Source organism: Scatophagus argus, chromosome 6, assembly GCF_020382885.2.
Source record: "Scatophagus argus isolate fScaArg1 chromosome 6, fScaArg1.pri, whole genome shotgun sequence".
NCBI classification, from domain to species: domain Eukaryota; kingdom Metazoa; phylum Chordata; class Actinopteri; family Scatophagidae; genus Scatophagus; species Scatophagus argus.
In genome coordinates, this window is record NC_058498.1 from 20,071,526 (window position 1) to 20,095,981 (window position 24,456).

At 41.9% G+C, this 24,456-nt stretch overlaps 2 protein-coding genes across 3 annotated transcripts; one reads left to right on the forward strand and one right to left on the reverse strand.

The window, feature by feature from the left end:
• Positions 1 to 866: 866 nt before the first annotated feature.
• Positions 867 to 8,391, forward strand: fbxl5 (F-box and leucine-rich repeat protein 5). Its single transcript, XM_046392210.1, has 11 exons — positions 867 to 1,020; positions 1,704 to 1,919; positions 2,781 to 2,876; positions 3,083 to 3,278; positions 3,712 to 3,897; positions 4,105 to 4,230; positions 4,861 to 5,015; positions 5,117 to 5,199; positions 5,410 to 6,138; positions 6,714 to 6,862; positions 7,298 to 8,391. The coding sequence occupies exons 1-11, from the start codon at positions 937 to 939 to the stop codon at positions 7,372 to 7,374; spliced, it is 2,097 nt and encodes a 698-aa protein (XP_046248166.1). The 5' UTR covers positions 867 to 936; the 3' UTR covers positions 7,375 to 8,391.
• A 266-nt stretch (positions 8,392 to 8,657) lies between these two features.
• Positions 8,658 to 24,351, reverse strand: cc2d2a (coiled-coil and C2 domain containing 2A). Of its 2 annotated transcripts, XM_046392293.1 has the most exons (39): positions 24,110 to 24,351; positions 23,882 to 23,963; positions 23,587 to 23,640; positions 23,308 to 23,388; positions 23,072 to 23,219; positions 22,677 to 22,768; positions 22,485 to 22,586; positions 22,302 to 22,382; positions 22,004 to 22,216; positions 21,727 to 21,886; positions 21,476 to 21,612; positions 21,254 to 21,385; positions 19,168 to 19,377; positions 18,337 to 18,443; positions 18,099 to 18,239; positions 17,654 to 17,810; positions 17,037 to 17,308; positions 16,668 to 16,845; positions 16,394 to 16,547; positions 16,091 to 16,238; positions 15,304 to 15,442; positions 15,010 to 15,213; positions 14,803 to 14,895; positions 14,615 to 14,706; positions 13,159 to 13,326; positions 12,979 to 13,036; positions 12,771 to 12,880; positions 12,325 to 12,421; positions 12,118 to 12,216; positions 11,845 to 12,021; positions 11,382 to 11,396; positions 11,070 to 11,273; positions 10,862 to 10,951; positions 10,659 to 10,772; positions 10,378 to 10,512; positions 10,160 to 10,282; positions 9,983 to 10,041; positions 9,337 to 9,514; positions 8,658 to 9,145 (listed from the first exon to the last, which is right to left on the reverse strand). In XM_046392293.1, exons 3-39 carry the CDS (start codon positions 23,590 to 23,592, stop codon positions 8,960 to 8,962), a joined length of 4,860 nt encoding a protein of 1,619 aa, XP_046248249.1. In that variant the 5' UTR covers positions 23,593 to 23,640; positions 23,882 to 23,963; positions 24,110 to 24,351; the 3' UTR covers positions 8,658 to 8,959. The 2 variants fall into 2 exon arrangements, with proteins under 2 accessions (XP_046248249.1, XP_046248250.1); XM_046392294.1 differs by lacking the exon at positions 11,382 to 11,396 and having other exon boundaries at positions 24,110 to 24,350.
• Positions 24,352 to 24,456: the final 105 nt, after the last annotated feature.

A 24,456-nucleotide genomic window follows, 5' to 3' on the forward strand; every position in this document is an offset into this window, starting at 1 on the left:
ACAAAAAAAATAATACAGATTAGCTAAATTAAAAAGTATAGTTAACGACAACTTCTTATTGATGCAAGATTTAATAGTCTGAGAGTTTTTTTGTTGGCAACTCCTAACGTTTGGTATTTATAGATTTATGAACACGAAACTTTAAATAAATTTGTTTCAAGTCAGGTGATGACCTTATGAGTTGAACAGCTCCTTTTACACCAATACTTTAACATAGATCTGTTTTTTATGAAATGCCTTTGTTCCAAATATATTAATTTTAGAGCTTTACTTGAATAAGAATCAGACTAACGGTTGATTATAGGCCAAAAGGATCGTGTGAAAAAACTATAGTGTTAAACTTCTACAACTTCTTCAGCATGGTGTGCTTTAATGTCAAACGGATGAATGAAAAGTGTCACACAATGAATGCCTTATATAAAAAAAGAAAGATCGTAAATGCAGTTTTGCAAAAATCTGAAAAAACCTGAGAGTATAAAAAGCACAACAAACTATGAGTATACATTATATGTGAAATATGTGTTAAAAGTGAATTATCGTCAGGTCAGTGCTACTATAGATGGCCTTTTAGTTATACTAAAAGCGCATAGTGAAAATTATGGAAAAGGATAGTTCCTAGTATGCGTACATTTAGAGCGCTTCTCTCTTCTGGGAAAGCTAATTTACAAAGATATGTGCATGTTATTACTGAAAATCTGCCAGTATGTGAAATAGTGTGCTTTGGATTTTCAATTATATATAGTTTTTTCAAATACTTTGGGGAGCTTGTATTCCCTCGAGTTACAAAAAAAAATGTCTAACCCTCCGGTAAATCATGCTTGGACAACAACATGCCCACAATTAGAACTTGTGGCCACGTGACTTGTTCGCACACGCCTCACTGCTTGATTGTATCGCCGTCTGTGCAGATGACGCACTGAGGTTCAGTGTGTGAAGATGGCTCCCTTTCCGGACGAGGTGGATGTTTTTACTGGCCCACATTGGCGAATGAAGCAGCTGGTGGGCCTGTATTGCGAAAAGGTGTGTATAAATAAATGTCAGTCGTTAATTTGACAAAGGAATATACGACTGTGTATTGCCAGCGGACGAGTGGACGCCAGCTTGCGCACTAGCTAGCTTGTGTATGTAGCAAGTAGGATTGACTTAGTCGTAGCAGATGAAGTGTCGAATGGTTGCCTCTTGATTACACTGGGACCGTTTGGTAGTTCTGTGGATCAATTTGTAATCGTGAAGCTAGCGTCATATATGCGTGTGTTTACTAAACTAACACTTTGAGTCATGTATTGACTTGTTTTTAAACTTTGAATAACCCACCCTCCACACATCTAAGGCTTGCTAACTGTTTTAGCTTGCTAGCTAGCTTAACTTATTTGCATAGTAGCTTGTTATGCAACATCTTTATGTATCACAACGCAGTTTCTACCTTTCAGCAAACTGTTTATTATTAGAAAATTTCCAGGCTATCTCTTTAAATTTCAGTTCGTATCGGATGAGTAAGCTAATGCACGGTGGGCGTGCTAAAAGGTGAGCTTCACATGCAGTATGCTGCTGTAATGTTACAGCAGAGTTTACATTCTCTGCTGCACCGCAGAGATGGAGATGGGTTACACACGATACCTTATTATATTTACCACACTGATCTCCGCATATTCATAGATGACGTTACAATGTATAATAAATTGGTTTTCTTCTGTTTTTCACAGCTGTCAAAAACCAACTTCTCCAACAACAGTGATTTTCGCTCATTTCTCCAGTCGCTGTGCGCCACCTTTAAGGAGTTCAAGATGCATGAACAAATTGAGAATGAGTACATTATCGGTCTGTTGCAACAGCGCTGCTGCACTGTGTACAACGTACACTCGGACAACAATCTGTCAGAGATGTTGTCCCTCTTTGAAAAGGGGTTGCACAGCATTAAGGCAAGTATGCATTAAAGTGTTTAAGAATAGCTTGCTGTCATGCCATGGCTGTGCATTGCACTCGTTACGCATTATTTTGACTGAGCAGTGCTAACCAAAGCTTGGTTTAACGTGAAAACATATATGGCTTCTGCAGAGCTCAGCAAACACCTGATGCTCAGTGATGGGGTAGTGCTCTGTCATTAGATTAACTATTATGTTAGCCCCACAAAGATTGCAGTACCAACAGAAATTTTATTTTTCATGTTTACATGTTAATTGTAAAGCTGGCATAACATTCTGTATGTACTTCCATCGTCATGCAATTAATTAAGTAGTTAATTTTGGCACTGTTGTTTGGAGTTACAGCTTCAGATATTGTTTCTCAAGAAAAACGTTAGAAGTTCCCTGAATTGTGTAATAAGGGCAGGGTTATTTTTGTGATCTGCTTAACAAGAGAGAAGAGTTATTGTTTTCTCTCAATCCACCGGCAAACCCAGAATGATGCAACTGTGTAAATCTTAACTTCCGCTCTGCAGTCAGTTTATTAAACAGAACATTCTGTTGCTCTGAGACTGAGATCCTGCACTCTGTCCAAGGGTAAGGATGTTTGTTGTGAGATAAATAATACTGTACTGAGATATTTTTGTAGTTAGAGGACTTTATTTTGAGTTTTTTGGAGAGACTGTACACAACATTAGGTCTGAGAAGGCTATGAATCATAATTGCCATGTCTAATAAACTAGCTTCTAAGAATAACAGTTGTCTGCATATTTAGTAATTATTTTCTGTAATGACTGAGCCACAAAATGCTGTCAGGAAGTCTCAAATGCCATGTTTTTTTTAGGAATTCTGTAAATTAATAATTGTTATGTTTTTTAGAGTGAATATGAGCAGCTAAACTATGCCCAGCAGCTGAAGGAAAGACTAGAAGCGTTCACGCAAGATTTTCTGCCGCACATGAAGGAAGAAGAAGAGGTATATGATAATCAAATTTCTTTTTATTGTTGATATCGTGTAATTATGTTTTAATTAGGTGATTCCCCAGAGAATGGGTAAGACTGAATTGTCTTCATAAAAAAGGCAAAAGCAAACCCAAGGAAACACAATGAAAAACATGTTTGTTCGTGTCCCAGTGAATTGCACTGCTGAAAGCTGTTTATAACCTTGGAGAATCGTTGCAGGTGTTTCAGCCTATGCTCATGCAGTACTTCACCTATGAGGAGCTCAAGGACATCAAGAAGCAGGTGATAGCACAGCACTGCAGCCAGCAGCAGTGGGACTGTGCCGCTGAGGTCCTGAAGGGCTTCAGTTTGTGGAGCCAGGCAGAGCAGCTGCAAAAAGCCTTCAAATATGCTGATCATGAGAAGACAGATTATGGTTAGTGTGTGAATACCTAAATGTTGAAACTATTAATTTGGAGAAATGCTTCATATACCTCACTTACCTTGCATATGCAGAACTCGGCAGGAGTGCTGACTCCAGTGTTCATTAACCCCGCTGTGTTGACTTAAATATTAAATGTATTTGATACAGCTGGTATACGAATGACTAGTTCTTTTAGTATGCCTGTTTACTTACTGTCCCAGTAAGCTATGATAGTGAGCCAGCATGCACAATAATAGAACCTCAAAATATATGAAGTAAATGGAATTCAGTCATTGTTTTCCTAATGTGAAGTGTCAAAATGTCTGCTGTGTGAAAGGCCAGTGTACCAGCAGTACTGTGTTTGCATGGCATTTGTTAATGGTGCATTTTGTAATTTTGGCATTTACCTGAGTTACAAGCAAACTTGTTTTGTCTTCTTCCTCAGAACTGGAAAAGAACGAGAAGTCTTCAGCCCACATCTCCCAGCTTCCTACAGAAATCATGCTGAGGCTGTTCCGCTATCTGGGCCCTGAAGATCTGTGTCGCTGTAGTCAAGTGTGCAGCTCTTGGTCTGAGCTGGCCAAGACTGGCTCTCTGTGGAGGCATCTCTACCCTGTGCGCTGGGCCAGAGGTAGGCTGCTGATCTTAATTAAAAAATAATTGAGAATGTAAACTTCTCACCATTATGCCTGCACTCAGACCGCCTACAAAAATTAGTGTCTTTGCCCAACATAGACAACCTAATTTTATGACAAGAAGATCTTTCCAGAGGTAAAATACTTTAACCATGTTATGGGTGGTGCACTGCTGACAGATGTTTTTTTGTTTGTTTATGTAGGTGATTATTATAGTGGCCCTCCAGGGGAACTGGACCAGGAACCAGATGAGGACTGGGTCAAGAGTCGACAGAATGAGGGTCGCGCCTATCAGGAATGGGATGAGGATGCTGATGTTGATGAATCTGGTAAGGATTTGTCTTAGGCAAAGTTCAGGATAGCACTTGTGTGTACGATAAAAAGGTATATATAATTAGGAAGGTGTTATTGGTAGTTTAAGCCTCCCTGAAGCTGCCTTTTGCAAAGTATATAATCATAAGTGTGTGCCCTTAAGAACACAATGACCGCTGTTTTTAATGTTCTGCAGTACAACACACTCAAGAATTTGTTTACACTGATCAACTGTGAAAGATTTATGTCAAAGTCTACAGAAATGAATATTCATTAACACTGGTATCAAAAGCATGGATGATTTAACATTTGTAATATTTCAGTTTGTAGTTGAGTTAAAACAAGCGCGCAATAGTTCCTGATTGATGGATCTTGTTCATATGGGGTAATAAAGATTTAAAATCTAAATGTGTTTGTCCGAGATCCTCAGGCAGGTCTGCATTCACTCACATGCCCTTAGAGTGAAACCAGTTACCTTTTGAAGAATTGGCATGGAAGTCATAAAGAAGCTCCCTTAGGCTGCACTCTGGTACAAAGGCAGTAAAACGGCCTGCACTAAAGTAGTCCTAGTAGTCCATTCTTTAAAGGTGAAGACTGAAATTCTTTCTATATCTCAACTGAGTAACGCCCATGTCATCCTCTTTTAGATGTGTCGGGCCATACACAGGGCTCCCTCGCTATTAGCACTGCTCAGCGAGAGAAGAGGCTTCTGAATGGGATTATCCAGAACCTCCTGCCAGCTGTGGGTCCGTCTGTCAAGTCCATTGTTCTGGCATACAGCTCTACCGTCTCTAGTAAAATGGTACGCAGCACAAAGTCTGTGTCTTGTCACCATAATCGCTCAATGCCTGATAATGAAGATCGTGTCAAGTCTTACATGTAATGCTTTTGTCCTCTTTTTAGGTGCGCCAGATCCTCAATCTCTGCCCCAATATCACTCACCTGGACCTGACCCAGACTGATATTACAGATTTTGCATTTGACAGGTTAGTATGAAAAGTCATTACTAAAATACCCTGAAGTCATTTGTGATTATGCTCAGTGCTTATTGCATCATTGGCAGAGTTAATGTGCTTCGTCCATTGTGGATTTATTTTAGTTTTAAGTTCACCTAGAGACATTCCTGGTAAATTTGCTTTTTCTTTACAGGAATGTTAGCACTCATTACTCAGTTCTTGCTCTCCTCCCTCTTTCAGCTGGACATCCCTCGGAGCCTGTCTGTCTCTGGAGCACCTGGATTTGTCAGGTTGTGAGAAGATTACCGATCACACCCTGAAGAAGCTGTCTTTCGGGCTTGGTGACCTCACGTCTTCCACCTGCTCTGATAAACGCTCAGATCGACGAGCCAAGCTCCTCAAAAGTTCCCCTCTGCCTATCATGCTTACAGAAGAGAGTAAGCTAAATCCAATGCAGCGGAAGCGGCAAGCCATCATTTTTAAGCAAGGGACTGGCCGTTGGGGGGCTGCCTCCACCCCCACAAGAGTGTGGGTCTTGGACTCCTCAGACCTTGCTGACATTGAAGATGCTGCAGAGTGGAGCCGTCGTGATGGGATGCATCTCCCGGAAGCAGAAAGCTTCGTAGAAACACAGCTTGTGGGAGGCTCGTGCTGTTGCAGGAGGAGCAGGAGGCGCGGGCACAGGACTGGCTCAAATTCCTCCTACTTGCATCAGCAGTATGCAATGTCCACAGAAACATTTTGTGGTCACTCCACCTGCTGCACTGGTGACACGGCCCTCAGGACTTTTACTGGGCCCCACTGCGAGTCAGGCACTGCCAGAAGCAGCACTGCAGAATTTCGGACTAAATGCTCCCCGTTTGGGGGGATGCAGTGTCTTGAAAAGAGGACTGACCAATCAGAGGCAAAACGCTCACTGAGATTTCTCAGTCTGTCTGGATGTTATCAAGTCACAGATTTGGGCTTGAGGTAAAGACCACGTATTGCTGTTCTTCAAACAAACAAATGCCAAGCATGATTTCACATACAAATTTGGGTTTACGTGGGTGTATTTGAGCATTCAGTGTCTGCAGAAACAGCTGTGGTTCAGCGAGAGGAATGAGTCATCTTTGACTGGCCGACAAATACCACCTCATTTGGTCAGATTACATCGATGTAGTTTCAAAACATCGTTTAGTTGTAAGTGGCAAGTGTACTTATTTTCTCTGCTAGCTGAAAACAGAGAATGGTGCAATGATGGGTGTGGGTGTCATTTGTGTAAGCAGTCAGCTGCTTATCTTGATCAGCTCCTCCTCCCTACAACCTTTCTCACGTACACAGTTTGGATGAGGTCCAGTATGGTCCAGTGCTTATTCACATGGCTAAAACGATGACAAAGGAGGAAGTGCTTTTTGTTTAGAGTATAGATTGCATTATAATTGCTCTGTCTCAACAGAATTGCCTTTGTTAGTTCAAGACTGGTTTGTCAGTGTTGATGTAGACGTCCCCGCTGCAGGTGTGCATGTTGCGGTGCCTGTAATAAGGTTGCACTGTGTGTGTTTCAGGGCTCTGTCACAGCGTGGAGGGCTTCCTCTCCTGGAGCATCTCAACTTGTCTGGCTGCCTCTTCATAACTGAGGTGGGGCTGCAGGAGTTGGTGTCAGCCTGCCCTTCCCTCAATGATGAGCACTTCTATTACTGTGACAACATCAACGGTAACACGAGTGAAACTTCTGGGCGTCCCTTTTTCTTCTGAAAGATAAATTTGTACACACTGATGAGTTACTAAGGTGCTTTGGAAATAGGAAATTGGAAATAGGCTGCGTTATGTTAAAGTCTGTGTGATTATGACATAGTAAATGTTATGCTTTGTAATGTGTGGCAACTGTAACAAACATAACTAACCCCACCTGCATAGCATGTGTCCTATTATAAGTAACAGATGCCACTGAGGTGGAAGGTAAGTAAGCATTACAGTAGACAGTGTGATGCCTTCAGCGTTCACTTCATTCTTTTGACTTCTTACTTATTTATGGTACTATGGTTAGCTAGAGGTATTGCTGTCGGGTGTGTGTGTGCTGTGTAAGATTTTTCACCTGTGCAATGACGTGCAGTTCAATAGATGACCACTGTGTGGTGTTTGTCTCCAGGTCCTCATGCAGACACGGCCAGCGGCTGCCAGAACCTGCAGTGTGGTTTCAGGGCGTGCTGTCGCTCTGGAGAGTGACCCTGTCAGGCAGCCACCTCTCCTAAAATGTCACGTCACCTTGTTATTGCACTTTATCCTGGGAATACCGGTTGCTGTATTTTATGTCACCTAAAAAATGTTTCTGGATGAAACTGTAATTTTGCTCCCGTTGTTTCCATTTCCATGTATATTAAATGGAAATAATCCTTTAGAAAAGGAAAACCCTGATGTATTTGAAGTGACTGAAAAATTTCATTCTGGTTCCTTTTTTGGGGGGGAATTTGAAAAATTAAAAACTAGAGAAGTATTAACACCAAGTACTATGTGTCTTCTGTAGTTAAACCTTGTTTCTTCTCACCAAAACTATACAGATTTGTGTAGACTGACAGTTGATCAGTTGATTCGTGCATCTCAAAACAATGTTTTTTGTTTTTTTTTTTAAACAAGCTTTGTCATTTATTGTGGAGGATGATGTGGAAATTGAAACAGGAATTAATTTATGAATTGATTGCTGCCTCCCCTTATACTGAAGCTGACTATTGTTGATGATTAGGAATCAGAAAGATCAACTTATAGATCACTGTACATGGTGGACTATTTGATCCCCCTTTGTTCTCCTACTTTGATGTTCAGTTCACTGTTGATGCTGGCTTACTGAGACACCAGTAACAGATTTACAGACATAGGAATTGGTACATGGTGTTGCAGTGCAGTCTTAACCCTTTTTTTTTCCAACTTTGTGATACCATATACATATTCACCAAATCAAGCCTGTTGCTTTTATTTTTCTTTATGCACTCCAATATCGCGGGTGAAGGAATGGACCAATGTTCATAGAAGAGGGGTTTGAACAACACAGAAGAGCTTTCAGAGAAGCTGAAAGGGGATTCAGAATGAGAACGCTCAGACTGGGAGAAGCCGACTGTGTTTGGTCAGTTTTCAGGAGATTGTACTTCACCTTTAATCATTCTGCAGCTTGTTCAAGTCTTGCATGAGGAGTTCTATTGGAAATGTTCAATTCATAAACAGAACAATTAAAGTATCTTGGGGTTAAAAGGTCTGCTGTCTGTCATTTTGAATTAAGCAAAATGTGATACTTCAGTGTCTCAGCATTAAAGAAATGTTAGAAGAAAACATCAAGTACTCGGTACACTGAGCCGTCATTTTTACATTCTGATCTTATGCAATGATTGATGCTTTTTTTGTGAAGACTATAATCCTGTTTTCTTTTGTCCATTTTAAACTATATGATGTTTTAGTGCAAGGTATTTCTGAACATTACAGTTCTGCTTTCCCATCTATGTCAAAATGTATTATCAACATAATGAAAACACATTTTAATATAGTCTGATACAACAACAATACAAGCTACAGCCTCTCATCTCTAACAGACAAGAACAACTGAACATGAGAAGGTTCAGAAAGGTGGAATTTAATTCAAGGGATTGACTGGAGGTACGGATGTCAAACTCAAAACTGTATTATAAAAACGTACCTGATATACATTATATACATTAGATATACAATAGTGTGCAAACATAGTGTTGAGTACAGTGAACTTAAATAGAGCTCACGTTTATTATATACAAGGCAGTGAGACACAGTGAGATAAGCGTCTCTTGCATCACGTGCGAACGAGTGAGGCCAGGTACACCCAGACAGAGAGGATGTTATTAGGGTAGGGGTGAACATACACGGCCAGGGCAAACTCCACATTTGATGTCTGAATATTGTGAACTCCAGTACTGTGTACTGCCTCTATGATGGGCTGGATCTCAGAGAATGGCAGATGCAGCGGGAATCCTGAAACCTAGGAAGAAGAAAAAAAAAAAACGCGTATTAGTGGTAATTTACGATAGGAATTTAATAATGTGACAGCAAGTGCTTTCTGCCAGCTGACCTCATTAAATTGATAGATTGATGAAGGATGACATCATTCACTGACTCAGTCTAGTGAGTCAGTCTTTTTTATTTTCCTGGCACTCCCTCTTCATTTCTTACCCTGTTGTCTCCCAGCAGGCTCTGCAACTCGTGTCGGTGCCCCTCGGCCACGTCCCGGCCCCTGTTCAGCTCCAGTTTGGGTAGGAACTGTTTCAGGATGGTAGTGCAGTAGCGGTTCCAGCGGGTTGGGTGACGAGGCCGCCACTCCATGATCTTCTCCTTCAGGATCTTCTCAATTCTTTGGAGAGCAAGATGGTTAAACATATTTGGTCAAGTGTTGGTCAGACCAACAGTTTATGACACAGGCTGCTTTTCAAATTGCATACTTTTTCTTTCTACTTTTAGCATTTACTGCAGCTGCGCTTACAAAGTATTCACTGTTGGGATATACTACTGCATCATAACATTGTCCCTTGAACTTTGACCTTCTTGCCGCAATTTGTAGTGCAAACCTTGAAGTAAAAAGACAAAGGAGATTTGGAATGCAGACAAAAAGCTGTCATGTATCCTCTGCTGCACAGAGAATTGTAGGCCAGAATAGACAGAAAAGCATGGTGGCTTACTTGCTGCAAAATGCAACCGGATGTAGTAAGACACTCTGGTATCTTTGTCATATTACATTTGACATACTATCTGTTGATAAATACAACATCTTTTTCTGGCATACTAAATATTATGAAAGTACGCAGCAACAGTGTTAACTTGCCTGTCCTGAAGCTCTGCTGCAGCTGCTTTGTCTGTGGGCTGATAAATCAGGTCTTCAGGCTACAAAAGTGGAAAGCAGAAGTGGATAACAAGTGGATTTAGAAAAAGATAGAAGGAGAAAATCTAAAGAACAGAGCAGAACATAACAGAGATTTATACAGAAATCTTCGACACTCACTTGTACACTTGACAGCCCAGGGTGAGAGAAGGATCGAGAGAAAAACGGTTTCCACAAATTGGCTTTTGTGATGTCAAAACTCATCGCCATTGGTGATGTATATTGCTGAATGTTCAACCAAACCTAAGTAAAAATTCAGAGAAAATTCATTAATTTTTTGCAACATTTAAAACTGAAAAATTGAATACCACACATGTAGGTGGTCTCTCTTCACTCACATTATCAGCATTGACCAGGGAACCAACTGACTGCAGTGGGCAGAAGGTGTCATACTGCCCATAGTACTGACCACTGCTGGGATTCCAGATCAGGTAGCGACTCTGCTCATAAGTCAAAACATATGCTGTGGGGCCCTAAGAAACAAAGAGATTACAAGTCTTAGAAAGAAATCTTTAAATATATATATATATATTTATACAGCTCTACTCCTTATGATGCACTGTTGATGGGTCATCACACACCTGAACTCCCTGTAGGTTTGCATAGGACTGTTACACACCTCTGGTATTGCAGTGCCAATTAAAAGCCAGGCTTTCTTGCCCATTGACAGGAAGTAGTTGCACAACAGTACAGCATGTTCTTCTTCATCTCCTGCGAGGAGGGTGAGGAATTGCTAAAATGAAGACAGAGGAAACACAGTGTAAGGTCAGATTTTGCTCCTCTTACAATCACAACACATCAGAGAGGTATTATGTCACTCACATCACAGGTGCTCCACAGGTCACAGGCACCGGAAAACGAAACCCTGTCCGGCAAAGAAGGGATAAGCGAGACGAAGCGGGTGACCAGGGCCTGTGTAAGGATGGAGTCACCATATCACTACAGTACATCCAATCAGATAAGAAACAATTACTTGTGAAAAAGACGAGTAATCGAGCAGCCTCTTTCTGCATTCAGTCTAGCAACCGACCGTGGCCTCCTGGGAGTTGTTGGGGAACGCATCCAGGAACTCCTGCGGGGGGTTGAGTGGTCGAATGTAACGCGTGATGAAGACCGTCTTCCCATTGAGGTCTATGACGGTGGTAATGCAGGGTCGGTCTGGATAAGCTCGAGATGCATCCCTCTCAAATCTCTCTGAAGCCTGCAGCAACTGCTCATCCTCTTGGCTGTCAAACTGCATGAAAAGATCGCAGGTTACAGCAGAGCAACACAGGACAGCACTGCATAAATACATTTATATGCTTTAGGAATGATGTGGTGAATAAAAAAGGACGAGCGTTACCTTCACTTCCTTTATCTAGCACATGCAGCAGAGCATAAGCAAATAAGCGACACAAAAAGGATGACACATATAAGAACAAATTAATGTACTGATGCATGACCGCTTACCAACTGTTTCAAAACAAGGGAGCTCCTTTCTGCTAAGGGCTAAGTAGATGTTGGCTTACATTTAAGTTAAGTGAGCAACTGCAGAATTTACCAGTCAGTTGAGGCACCACATATACTTTATTGTCCTCAGTCACAAGACATGATCCATATATTTACTTTACATGAGCTGTCCCTTGTTTTGGTACAATATTGGGAATAAAACCTTTAATGAGTGAAACTGAACATGTCTGATGAAATATTGACATACAAAACTTATATGAAATGAAACTCATACGTGGCCTAAGACAAATTAAAATACAGCGATGCTGGTGGGAGACTAAAAAAGGCAGATAGTTTGGCACTTAAACATGACTTACCTTTTCCCTAATAGACTCTCCTGGTACCAGCTGAGGTTCGATGGTGATGAAGAGTGTGATAAATGCTCCCTCACTCAGGCTGCGCAACATATCATAACCACCGTTAGTGCCGTAGCTCCGCTCCTTACTGTACCCCAGCAACACTGCTGGCGTATTCACCTTGAATGTTCCATCAATCTACCCCATGGAATTAAAAAAAAAAAAATGTCACAGTTCAGGTAGTCAGCATGCTGATCAATGTGTTTTAATAAACACACCACAACAAAGACTCACCCTGGACTGTGAGTAGACGGTGCTGAAAGGAATCTTGACAGAGCCCAACCAGTGCTTCTCTACCCAGGTGTGTATGGCATTCCCTTTGTCTTTGTCAATCTGAGGAACAAAAGGTGTTCCACTCTAAAGCAAGGAACTGTTCAAGGAACACGTTCTGACAGAATTACTGTGTGTGAGGCCAGAGAACATGAAGAGTGCTTTACTTACCGCTCCAGTTTCATGAACCACCTCATCAAATATATTGATAAACACTTCGTCTTTGACTGACTGCAAGCTAGCAGCGCTGTAGTCACCATTTGGGGCACTGAAGAGGAGAAGAAGAACAGTTTAACATTTTAGCTAGTTTGTTAGTGTTATCTAACTGTGTAGAGCCACAGTATCTGGAATGAGCTGTATGATTTGAAGGTATGTAAGCTGATTTGGGTTTAGCCAGAAGCAGCAACCAGTTGCCATAAAACACTGATGGCAATTCTGGAACAGCCTGGAGAGTCTTTGAATTATACTTCCTGGACTCGTTTCCAGGATTTTACTGTGTGCTTGTGCTTCGCCAGTGTTGTCTCCAAAGCATCACTGTGATGCAGATACAAAGAGCCAGGGGCTGTTTCCTAAGTCAAGATAAAACATTTGTCTTGAGTTATAAACAGAGTTGTCACCTAAATGGTAGCTGCAGCTCCTCGTTCCAGCAGGGGTTTGGTCCATCAGCCGTGGTTGTTTGAAGCACTGTGCGCTGGAAAGAAACCTCCACAAAGGGCCTCACTTGTACCTACATCATCCCAGTATCAAAAACACATTATACAGATAACATGCCACTGATTGTCTCAATGACAGCCAGCTCTGAAGCACGGTTAAGGTGTATTGTACCTGGCCGAGGAGCCAATCGCTGCCCTGGATGGCACTCTGAGACGACTGTCCCGGTTTACTGATAAAAACCAAAAAACACAAAGTTCATCGTTCTGTCAGGAAAAAAGCAGGCTTATTTTCTGAGGATTTTTAAGTTCTTCTAAACTAGTCTGAACTTGACTTGGTGCACTCATTGCTCACTTGCTCTGGGACCTGCGGACGGGGACGTCGTAGGCTCGGATGATGTTGATCAGCAGCTTAATGTCTCCGTCAGACAGATTCTGAGCCGTCACCTTCTTTCTTTCCTTCCTCTGAGGTTTCAGAGGCCGCTTGGGTTCAGCCAGCTTGAAGAGGTTTATTCCCAGAATCCTGATTGTCAAAATAAACAGCTGTTATCATTTAGTTCATTTGAACTGATACCATATTGAAAAAAATTAGAATTCAAAGTGTGGGGCAGGATTATAACCATCGACAGTACTCAGTCCCTCCAGATATTTGTGATATGATCATTTTGAGGTCAGGTTTACCTCAACATTCATTTTAACAGTAGTACGAACTGTTGAAAATGGGACCACCAAGGTCAGGTGCATGCCAGGAAGAAAACTGCTTCTTGTTCAAACAAAAGTAATAAATCAAGATGTTATAGAGTGAATTCTGCAAGTCCTGTAGTGCCTGCAAATGTGCTGCTATCATTGTAAATGCACCAGCGTTATTTGAGGAATAGATAACAGTGTTCTGTTATACTTTGCTGTAAGTGTAGAGTGTAAAAAGTAAATCTGAGCAATCTTACAACAAAAAAAATAATAGCAAACAAAACAAAATTTTCATTTTTCAGCAACATCCACAAAATTTACATTTTTTTTATGCAGAGATTGTTTTTATGAAACAATCTGAATTGTGAAAGGACTGAATACGCCACAAGGTCTACCATCACTACTGTACTCAGGACACAGAGGGTGGGGGAAAACAGAAGAAACTCTCAGCACATACCCTGGACCTGCACCACTGTTAAAATGCACAGCAAAAGAATAACAGAAAAGTTGAACAGAGAGGACATTTGCTTTCATTCACTTTCAATAATGAAAAAAGTGCAAAGTAACAGCCAGCAGCGTGATTGGTGTTGACATTATGAACAAATATGCACACATTCCATCAAAGAATTAAATGTTCTTCTGTTATCGTGTCCACATGTCGTGAAACCTGCCCAAAAACAAAGCCTTGAACAGTTCCAGAGGAGAGTCCTCCGCGGCCAGCAGAATTTAGTGTTGAGTTCGGGATCAAATAGGCCGAAGCAGCACCAGGCCAAGAGGCATATTTACACCAGCCTGTGATTTATACCAGCCTTGTCACTCTCTCTGACGGGCTGGTTTGGCCCACAGTGAAACGTTATCTAACCTTTCCTTTACAACCTGAGCGAGGAGTCAGGCACTTTGTAACTTTTCAATTCAACTGACAAAGAGAACAAGCTCAAGAGATACAGAAATGATTAATTACAATGTAAGAAGCAGCACTTTGTATATATGCTTGAATTATTAGTGTGATTGGAAGGAAATAAATATTTCAACATGAATAACATAAAACAATGTCAGTTGTAAAAGATGGGAGTTAAAAGTGAGACAGACTATTTCGTCAGTCAGTGACGCCTGGGGGAGTTTACCCGATGCTCGGTATCTCCTCTTCTATCACCAAGTCAGACAGAACGTAATGATGCTTGGCAAGAATAAACCTGTTGATGACCGACTCTCGAATCTGTGGGAAAATGCCAAGATTTACATGGTGTTTATAGCTATGATGTGCTATAGACTGATGTACTGCAAACATGTTTACGTCACACTGGCTACTCACCTTCTGAAGGTATTTGGCTACAAGGGCTCGGTGTGAATCCAGATGTTCTTTAGTGTCAATTATCTCTCCTTCTTTCAGCCTCTTCTCATATTCCTGAAATCATTTTTAACCAAGAGAAAAAAAGAATTAGCTCCATCAGAGGTAAAGCATCCTCATTCCGCCATATCAACAATATTCTGTGATACAGTAAATATTCAGTAGGCTGACCTGGAACGCCTTATCAGTGACCTCCCTCTCCAGAGCAGGAACAAACTTGTAACTTCGAAACTCTGAAACTTCCTGGTTCCTGAGTCTGAGTAGTCGAAATCTCTTGGACCTCTCTAACTCTTCATCAGTCACAAAGTTAAACTCCTCCTGCAGCTGTTCTAGACGGAAGTACTCCGGAGCCGTTACTTCTCCACTGCTGGCCACCTTTCAAACCACAGGTACAAAGACAGATGGCACATTTTCATTGCCAATTCAAAAGTTTGCTAATGTACAGTCCTGTATTCTGATACCCACTTTAAGCAGCTGCATGATGGATGCATTCTTTGGATCGTTGGGGTCCAGTCGTGACTGTGTGGCCCACTCTCCAATTTTTTTCATGTCATGTAGTCCAGATGCCCCAATACATGTGACAGCATCAAGACGGCCCAGGCCACTAAAAATGCAGAGACGTTAAGGGGTTAATATTACAAAAAAACAAGTACCACTGGGTAGTTTGTTATATGTACAAAGATCAGGGACAGATTTAAAGAAGGCCTTTTAGCCCATAGACTACAGCCTGCATACACATTACAGAAGCTGAAGCTTGTTTAAAACCGATAGATTGAGGTGCTTTTAAAAAGCTCTTACAGCAATGTTTTGGCTATATGCATCAAGAATGAATAAGGCTTGAGAATCATTCATGTGCAATGTTATCAGAAAATACAAACAATGAGTAAACATGGGAACGTTTAAGGCCTGGCAACATTAAAGTGATTTTTCAGCATTTCCCATTAGCTGTTGGCAACATCATTTCGGACTTTTCAGACACGTCCCGAGCTGCATAGCCTTTGATGCAAAACTAAAGCTAATGACTTCTAAAGAACTTTGAAGTCTGAAGAAACTGCCAAGTTCATATCACGCTGACACATACTGAAAACACATTCTGCCTGGAGTTTAGCAAAATGCATTCAGGATTACAAACGCCTGTAGTATGCTTTGGAATATGGTCAGCAGTGATGTAAATCATACACAATATGAGGTTGAGCTAAAACACGCAAAAATACTACATGAAAAACTATTGATGCCATCCAAGTGACATTACCTGTGTATGCCACCAGGTTGCTGAGACACAGGGGGGGCAAGCGGTACATCATCCTCCCCAATCCCCCAGGAAACACAGCACGACAGCTTCCCAGAGGTCAGCAGGGTCTGTTTGTTACTGCCATCGGCCTCAAAGGACAGAGGCACGTCTGGCGAGGCACACAGAGAGGATGGGAAACAGGAAGAAGATGGGGACTGATATGACTAAAATGATAAAAGGTTGTCCAACAAATGTGAGAGCTATGAACCACATTCAAATGTAGATGTTATCCTGGGTGTGGGAACACATTTGTGGGCTTCCTACCACTTCCTACACCCTCGTGATCAAACATCACTCTCTGGTTGCTGCTGAACTCATATTCCTCCAGAGGGCCGTTGCCCGTCACAACGGAGGGTTCTGGCACGGGGACGAACACTTGAGCCAGGAGGGAACATGATGAGCCAATCTCCTCAAACACCTACCCATAAACAGCATACACACACGCACACACAGGCAAACGAGAAAAGAACACAGATCATGTAGTAATCTATCAAGCAGATGTGAAGAATAGAGGAAGTGGCAAGCTTCTGCTCTGTACCTGTAAACTGATGCTCTGGGGACAGTTAACTATCTTAAGATTGAAAATCTGGCCGAAGTGCACTCTGAAATCTGTGTTCAGGGAGCGGCTGTCCGTTCGGGAAACTTCTTTGTCATTGTACAGGATCTTGATGAAGAGAGAGCGCCTTGCAACATCCTCTCTTCGAGCTATTTCAGCCCTGAAACATAAAGTTTACAAACATGATGAGAAATGTCAGCAGTACCACAGAACTGTAATCTCCATCTTCACAAGGCTGAGGCATCTTACTTTTGCCAAAACCACAGAACAATCCACCGTGAGATAAAAAAAATTAATTTAGGGTTAAAATCTTGCTGTTTCTTACTTTTCTCTCTGTGCATCTGCTCATACCTGGGACAGAGTTCACTGGCCGTGATGTTTCCAGATGCAGACAGCTCAGGGATCAAGATGGCTTCTCCCGGTTTCCTGCGTATCCGCAAGGCTTTCTCCCTGACCTGCTGCTCTATAGAGTCAAACTCCGGCTTCTCTGGGGGCTCCGGCTTTGCAGGGCCTTCTTCAGCAGGCCCTTCTGACTCACTCACCTCCTGGTCTTCGTCCTCGTCCTCTGTGTCATCTTGTGCATGGCCTTTCTTCTTCTTCTTTCTCCTCTTCTTCTTGGCTTTCTGAATGCAGTGAACACAGAATGTGTGTGTATTAATATACAGTATATGTGTAAATTCACACAAGGTATAAGACTGTCTTTATTTCAGACCAGAAAATCAACTACATTTTTGAAGTAAGTGATTCTACTGAAAACATTTGCATAGTAATATGTGGTATGTGTATGATGGTGTAAGAAACCTCTGAGTAAACCAAGCTAAATAAACATTAAATGTATAGTTCTACTTTTTGAGGCTGATACTGCTAACTCAATGACTAACTTGCAGTTTTTTCTTACTTATTTGTACAGATATATCTGCCATATCAGCTAATGTTGGCCAATTTATCAGTCTAGCTCCTGTGGGTACCTGTTCCTTTCTCCACAGCTTCCACTCCTCCAGCTGTTTCTTGTACTCTGCCAGCTTTCTCTGGTAGTCGTCCTCGATCTCTGCCTCCAATTCCACTATCTCTGCCAAGATTTCATCTTCATACTCTTGCTCATCTGACGCCCGGTCCACAATCTCTCTGGACCAAGATTGAAAAGAACAATACATACATGACAAGGATACTTAATCTGTAGAACAAGATTCATACAGTTTCCAGCGAGCTTTGCTAGGTGTTGCTACTAGTTTGTTGGCACTGAAAGTGTGCTGTAGAAAAATTTGCAAACTTTTAACATTTACAGGCAGGCTGGGATAGTTATAAACCTGTTAACAAATTTCTTCTGAAAGCACATCTCTGCTTATAGTAAATTAATGACGTTCTATAGAGCACCACCAGTGAACTGTGGTATCACCGACATGAGCCAATTACCTTCTGAGGTAGAGTTTATAAGGTGTGTTGGTAAACTTCTGAAAGTCTCTGAGGGCCTTAATCTCCTTCCACACCTTAACTATGTTCTTCAGCAGAGTCCTGTCTTTCTCCTGCTCACTGTCTCGCAGCAGCCGAGTGTTCCTGGTATTCAGGGAAAAACAAACAACGGGAATACTGAAGTCATATGCCAGTTTCTAAACTGAGCAGGACGTGGATGGAACATAATCTGGGAACTCACCTAACCTCCAGACTGTACTCTGATATCCTCTGCTGCATGGCTTGGGTGTGGCTCTGCCTGCCATGGATCTCAAGCATATTCCGCAGTGCACTCCTCAATCCATTCAACTACAATACACAGGAAACGCAAGACACACCCGATATACACCAATCAGTCATAACATTATAAAAACCTGCCTAATATTGAGTAGGTCCTCCTTTTGCCACCAAAACAGCCCTGACCTGTCAAGGCATGGACTCCACTAGACCTCTGAAAGTATGCTGTGGTATCTGGCATCAAGGCAGACCCTTTAAGTCCTGTAATTTGTCCAGCACATCCCACAGATGTTCGATTGACTGAGATGACATAGTTCATCCTGGTGCCTAGTTTTTCCCCAGTAAGTAATGCACACACACCCGCCCGCCCATCCACACGATGGAAAAGGAAACATTATTCATCAGACCAGGCCGCATTCTTGAATTGCTGTATTGTCCAGTTCTGATGCTCACGTGCCCACTGTAGTTTTGGAGAGGCTCTGACCCTGTCGTCTAACCATCACAATCTGGCCCTTGTCAAAGTTGCTCCAGTCCTTACACTTGCCCATTTTTTCTGCTCCAAACACATCAACTTCAAGGACAAAATATTGGCTTGCTGCCAAATATATCCCACCCGCTGCAAGGTGCCATTGTAATGAAATAATCAACCAATTCAATTCAATCAATTCTCTTTGCCAGTCAGTTTTCACAACATTGTGGGTAATCGGTGTATATATGTGGCTCATCTCATATATGCAAGAATATAAGGACATGGGACAGCTTTACCATGCAGAGACAGCGGGCTGATGAAGTTTACCTTGTCAGTAAGGTGTCCTGTAAGATTATTGTGCTTCCTGGTGAGGTACTGATCATACAGCTGAGCAAGACGAGCCCCCAGCACATGTTCACGGCTGAACAGAGGGTGGTGGGAGAAGATCAGCCCAGAGACATCAACATCAAGCTGGTAGTCTCCCTCAGGGTCCGCTGCACCAGCAATATACAGATTTGCATGCTTTGACTTGAGCGCCTGGGGGATAGAACAACATCCATCATGCAATGTTCTGGAAAATGATAATCACAATGAAATATACTCAGTGCTCGTGCTTTGCTTTCCTGTATCCAAGTGTGTGTGCAAGCTTAGAGGCAGCACAAAATAGTCAAGATTGAGTGCACCAGCAGGGAGAGCTGTAATGAAAAGTCATGCATGACAGCAATGGATCATAAACACCCAATTGAGCTACAACGAACGCTCTGTTTTCTAGACCATCACATACGGCAGCTGTGTCTCCAGAAAAAAAAAAAGAAAAACAAGAAGTGAAGACAGGAGTTCTTTGATGATACTGACTGCATACACACTTGCTTCCCACACTGTTTTCAGATGTGCAATGTCTTCCGTTTTTCAGTGTTTACAATTTTTTCATATTTAGCCTCTATGGTCAGTCACACACTGAATGGACTACATTGTGTGAATAAAGTGTAGAAATTAGTCATTTCCAAAAAGGGGACAGACGGACTCTGCCTTCCGTCGCTGAGCTGTGGCCCACACCTGAAGTTCTTTTTGCACACTACACAGATAAAAGATTTTATATCCAGTATCCAACATTTATGTAAAGCACATAAACACTCAGCACTCAACAATGTATCTCAAGGAAATTCAATCGAATGCAACTGGACTTAGTTATTTGTCTTTGAAGACGTTTCACCTCTCATCCAAGAGGCTTCATCAGTTCATGCTCGCTTGACTAGGCTGGGACTAGTCCAACTAGCTGGTGTGGAGACCCAGGTATTTAACCTCTGTGGAGGCATTCACATGACCAGTGGTGTCATATGAATGCCTCCACAGAGGTTAAATACCTGGGTCTCCACACCAGCTAGTTGGACTAGTCCCAGCCTAGTCAAGCGAGCATGAACTGATGAAGCCTCTTGGATGAGAGGTGAAACGTCTTCAAAGACAAATAACTAAGTCCAGTTGCATTCGATTGAATTTCCTTGAGATAACCATGACCTGGATGAATGAGAATATTCACAGGCTTACTCAACAATGTGACTCTAGCTTGTCAAAACATGTATTTCAGGGGTCTTTCCCAGCACACTTCGGTGACATACTTATACTTCTGTGGTATGTTGTATCACAGCGCCTGTCAAGACTGCAAATGTGTGGACGTTTATCAGAGCTCACTCTAACACTTAACGACAAGATTCTGTGGATCTCAAAAATATAACTCCATGCCTCAATCAAGCTCCGGTGTTTTGTCGATTATGTTTAGTTGCCACATAATTAACAATAATAATATATGTCATATATTAATCGATCATTCAGCATTACAATCACATTATTGTCGGTCCTAAAACCAGCCAATAGGCACATTACCATCCCCAACTGGACCGGTGTGGCACAGTAGATTGTGATGAATTGTAAGACTCCCTTAGCTCTGACCTCTGCTGTGAAGTAGTGATAGGAAAATGCACAGTGTGTCAGCATTTTCTGACTTGCCCATTATCTGCAATCATGTGAACATGTAAACTCTTCTATGATGATTCTAGCAGGCAAAGAGAGAAAGAGAAATGCATTCACAACCTAAAATACAATTTCAATTCCAGCTGTTCTTCAAAAAGTAACTCCACAGTGCCCATAATGCCCAGCTGGAGTTTTGATTTAGCTACATATTGTCTGTAGAGATGATATTATGAATGTGTCAAGCCTTCACCTCTGCTCTATCTTCTGATAATAAACACCTCCTCCCTCCTTGTTGCTTTGTACCAAATGCAAAACTTTCAGTTTGATTTCTTTCAAAATGGCAAAGGGTTGAGAAAACACTCAGCACAGATGGAGTCACAACACGTTTGGTGAAAGAAAGTGCATGGTGCTTCGGATGTGGCAAATGAACAGGTGTGTGTCTGACCTTCCTGTACACAGTTTGCAGAGAAGGGTCCAGGTCCTCTTCCATGTGGAAGAGAGGGGGTCTAGTGGATGATTCCTTTATAGGGTCCGGCAGAGCCACGATTCTGCCGTCATCTCCAAACCACTTTTTTCCCTTAATAAATCATTTAAAAAGCATTTCACTTAAAGAATTCCTGAATTATTTCAGGGCCAGAAACACTGTTGAGCTGCTGGCTGACATTACCTCCTCTGTTTTTAAAATGCGGTTCTCCAGAATGTTCTCATTGGTCAGGGATACAGCAGGCCTCTCCCCTACATACAGACCCTCGTCCTCCAGATAACGAGGCTTCATGTTTTCAGGCAGTTTAATGGAGGTTGGGACTGTGACAATGAGTTCAAGACAGTTAATATTCCGGACAGACTATTAAAGATGACATCACAGTATTTAAAAGTTGTGGATGTGCAAATCAGGTGGTTGTGTAAATTAAAGAATACCTGTTCGAAAACTTGGCGTGAAGAGGAGCTCACTTTCTTGCTGTATAAGTTTTCTGTACCCGACATACTGTGCTTTCTTGACTTCTAGGAAGTCCCGGGATGATTGTTCAATGACGAATAAATCCTCCTCTCCATCTTGCACTAGAGGAGCTTCTTCACTCTGTGGTAGGATAAACACTATGACACACTGATAATCTGCTTGTTCTTAGGCAACTGCTGCTACAGAGCAGGTGGGAAAAAAAATCATGATAGACACAGATAATGTCTTATCTTTTACCTCATCTTCATTTTCATCTTGATTGTCTTTATCTACTTCAGCATCTTCCTGCTCTTCAACATCCTCTCCTTCTTCATCTTTGTCCTGATCAGCTGCTTTTTTCAGTTTTTGTCTTGTCCTGCAAATCTTGTCAGTCTTGTCTTGTGGTTCCGGCTCAAAGTTGAATGTAAAGAAATTGTATGCCTCCTCTGCAGACGGTAGGCCATTTCCTGCCTGTGTTTGCAAAGAACACACACATAAATACAGTAACATAAATGACTGATTCTAAAATTAATTGCAATCTTGTTTCCAGTCTTACTCGTCTTGCTGCTTCTTGGAACTTGACACTGGTGCTGGGGGCCAGAGAGACATCATGTCTTCCAGGTCTGTCTGAATCAACCTGAAAAACACTGGGAGTTAAACCTCCACTGCTGGATTGGATGACATGGGTACAGTCATGGCTTAAGGACATTGTGCAGTTACAGTTGAGATAGATGCTCACCTCTCGGTCAAACCTTGTTAAGGTGTCTCTGTCTCTGAGTCTCTGTAGGCGACTGGATGACTCTAGAGAGGCCTCTTGCTGCTGAAGACTCTCAACTTTAGACTGAAACACAAGAAGCAATACTTTAGTGCTAATTTGCAAATGCAATTGTTTGAAAAACTAGCTTGTTTTAAAAAAAGAGGACTGGTTTACTCTGGCTGCTCTCAGCCGCTCTTCTAAGCGCTGCGTCACAGAGTTGTCCAAGCGGTGGGAGCCAGGAGTATACTGAATTCTCGAGGAGAGACCTAGAAGACAAAGTACAACAATAATTACATTTATTACTCTGTATTGTACTGTTACCAACACTATCTGTTTCATTCCAAAAGTATGTACCAAATGTTTAGTCACTCTCTCAGTTTTGTTTTCTTTTTCTCTAACACAGATTTAAAAATCATAGTTTGTCATTTTTATAGTCATTTAACCTTGGTAAAGAGTTTATTTTGGGAAGTGGCAGCCAAGGATCATACAGTACTGTTTTGTTACTTCTAATTTCTACTGATATAAAGCCTTAGAACAGCCAAAAACTTTTCAGGGAGAGAGGCATTAACCTCTCAGAGAACCAGATGGGGGTCTTGACAAAACCACAGGGTCAGCTGTCTTTTCAGCTGATCCTTCATCTTCACTGTGGTGCTGAGCGGTAGAGATCTCCTCCACATCGTCATCATGGGACTCATGGGCTGAAGACCATTCGAGCACCTGATATATGTCAAGAAAAGCAACAATTATGTATACATATACTGTCAGAGCTCAGTTATTAATGTAACTAAAGAATGAGAACATGTACCCTTTTCTTCCGCTTCTGTCTTTGAGCCTTTAATGTGCGTTTCAGCGTCTCTCCCAGGTCTTCCTCACTGCTTTGAGGTTCCTGGTGTAACACAGGAATTCAATTAATACGAACACGAACAGCAATACAGAATATGCAAACTTTACTTCTATCACATTGTTATTTCGCACGGTCGTAGCATTGGCAGAAGGGAGAGATAAGGAGATTGTTATTGAGCAGCCAGTAGCACACATGAGGGCAGCTACCGCCTACAAGCTAAGTTACAAAACAAACACCAACCTTCATCGTCGTTCGTAGTTTCCCCTTACTCAGTTTTGTAGACGGAACCAGAGCCTGTCGAGTATAACTGGATTTATTAAAGCGTTAGCAGCTCTTTTTAATCTGTGTTCCTGTGTGTTCCTGACATTGAGTGTGTATAAAGTGAGCCGCCCCTCCGAGTCATGTTGAGTCTTGTCAAGCGGGGCTCTTGTTCAGTTTGTGCTGGATGAATTCGATAGGGCTACAGTCGGTCCACAGAATCAACTCAATATATGATGTTCACCTGTAATAGCAGTGATTTAAGATATAATTTTACCTGTATGTCTTCCTCATTTTGATTTTTTGCCAAACTTTCCTGCAGAGCACGCTGTTTCTTTCGCAGTTTTTCACGAATTTCACTAAAACAGAAATAGAGGCAGTTATTGAGCTAGCGTTAGCATGGAGAGCCAAAATGAGCATCTCGGAGACATGCAAACACTTAACTAACGCTTCATTGACGTGGTTTATGGCCGATACCAGGAAGGAACAATTAAGTTAACGTTACCTTGAGGAGGCCAGGATGGCGATGATAGTTTTCTTTTCAGCAACCTGACTATGGCCACTGTTGTGGTCTTATCACCAACGTCCTAAATATATATGTATCCCTACGCTTGTATAATTCATAACCCAAATTTGTAATTTCCCGAGCGCGATATTGCCCCTTATAACTTCGCGAACAGGCACCGTTATCGCTGCCTAGTAACCAGATAAACTACTTTTCGACCTACCTTGAAAATAAGCGCCGATGCAACCAAACATTCGGCAGTACTTAACTTTCTATTCGCCCGATGAACTGTCAATCAAACAATTTTATTGACGTAACGGATCTGCCTACTACGGAGTCCGAGAAGA

Coding starts and splice junctions, on each gene's coding strand:
- fbxl5 (XM_046392210.1), top strand. CDS start 937: ATGGCTCCCTTTCCGGACGAGGTGGATGTTTTTACTGGCCCACATTGG. Junction 5,200..5,409: donor ACAGATTTTGCATTTGACAG/GTTAGTATGAAA, acceptor TCCCTCTTTCAG/CTGGACATCCCTCGGAGCCT. Junction 6,863..7,297: donor TTACTGTGACAACATCAACG/GTAACACGAGTG, acceptor GTTTGTCTCCAG/GTCCTCATGCAGACACGGCC.
- cc2d2a (XM_046392293.1), bottom strand. Junction 22,383..22,484: donor TAACAAGGTTTGACCGAGAG/GTGAGCATCTAT, acceptor AGTGTTTTTCAG/GTTGATTCAGACAGACCTGG. Junction 17,309..17,653: donor AGCTGTGGAGAAAGGAACAG/GTACCCACAGGA, acceptor CACTGCATTCAG/AAAGCCAAGAAGAAGAGGAG.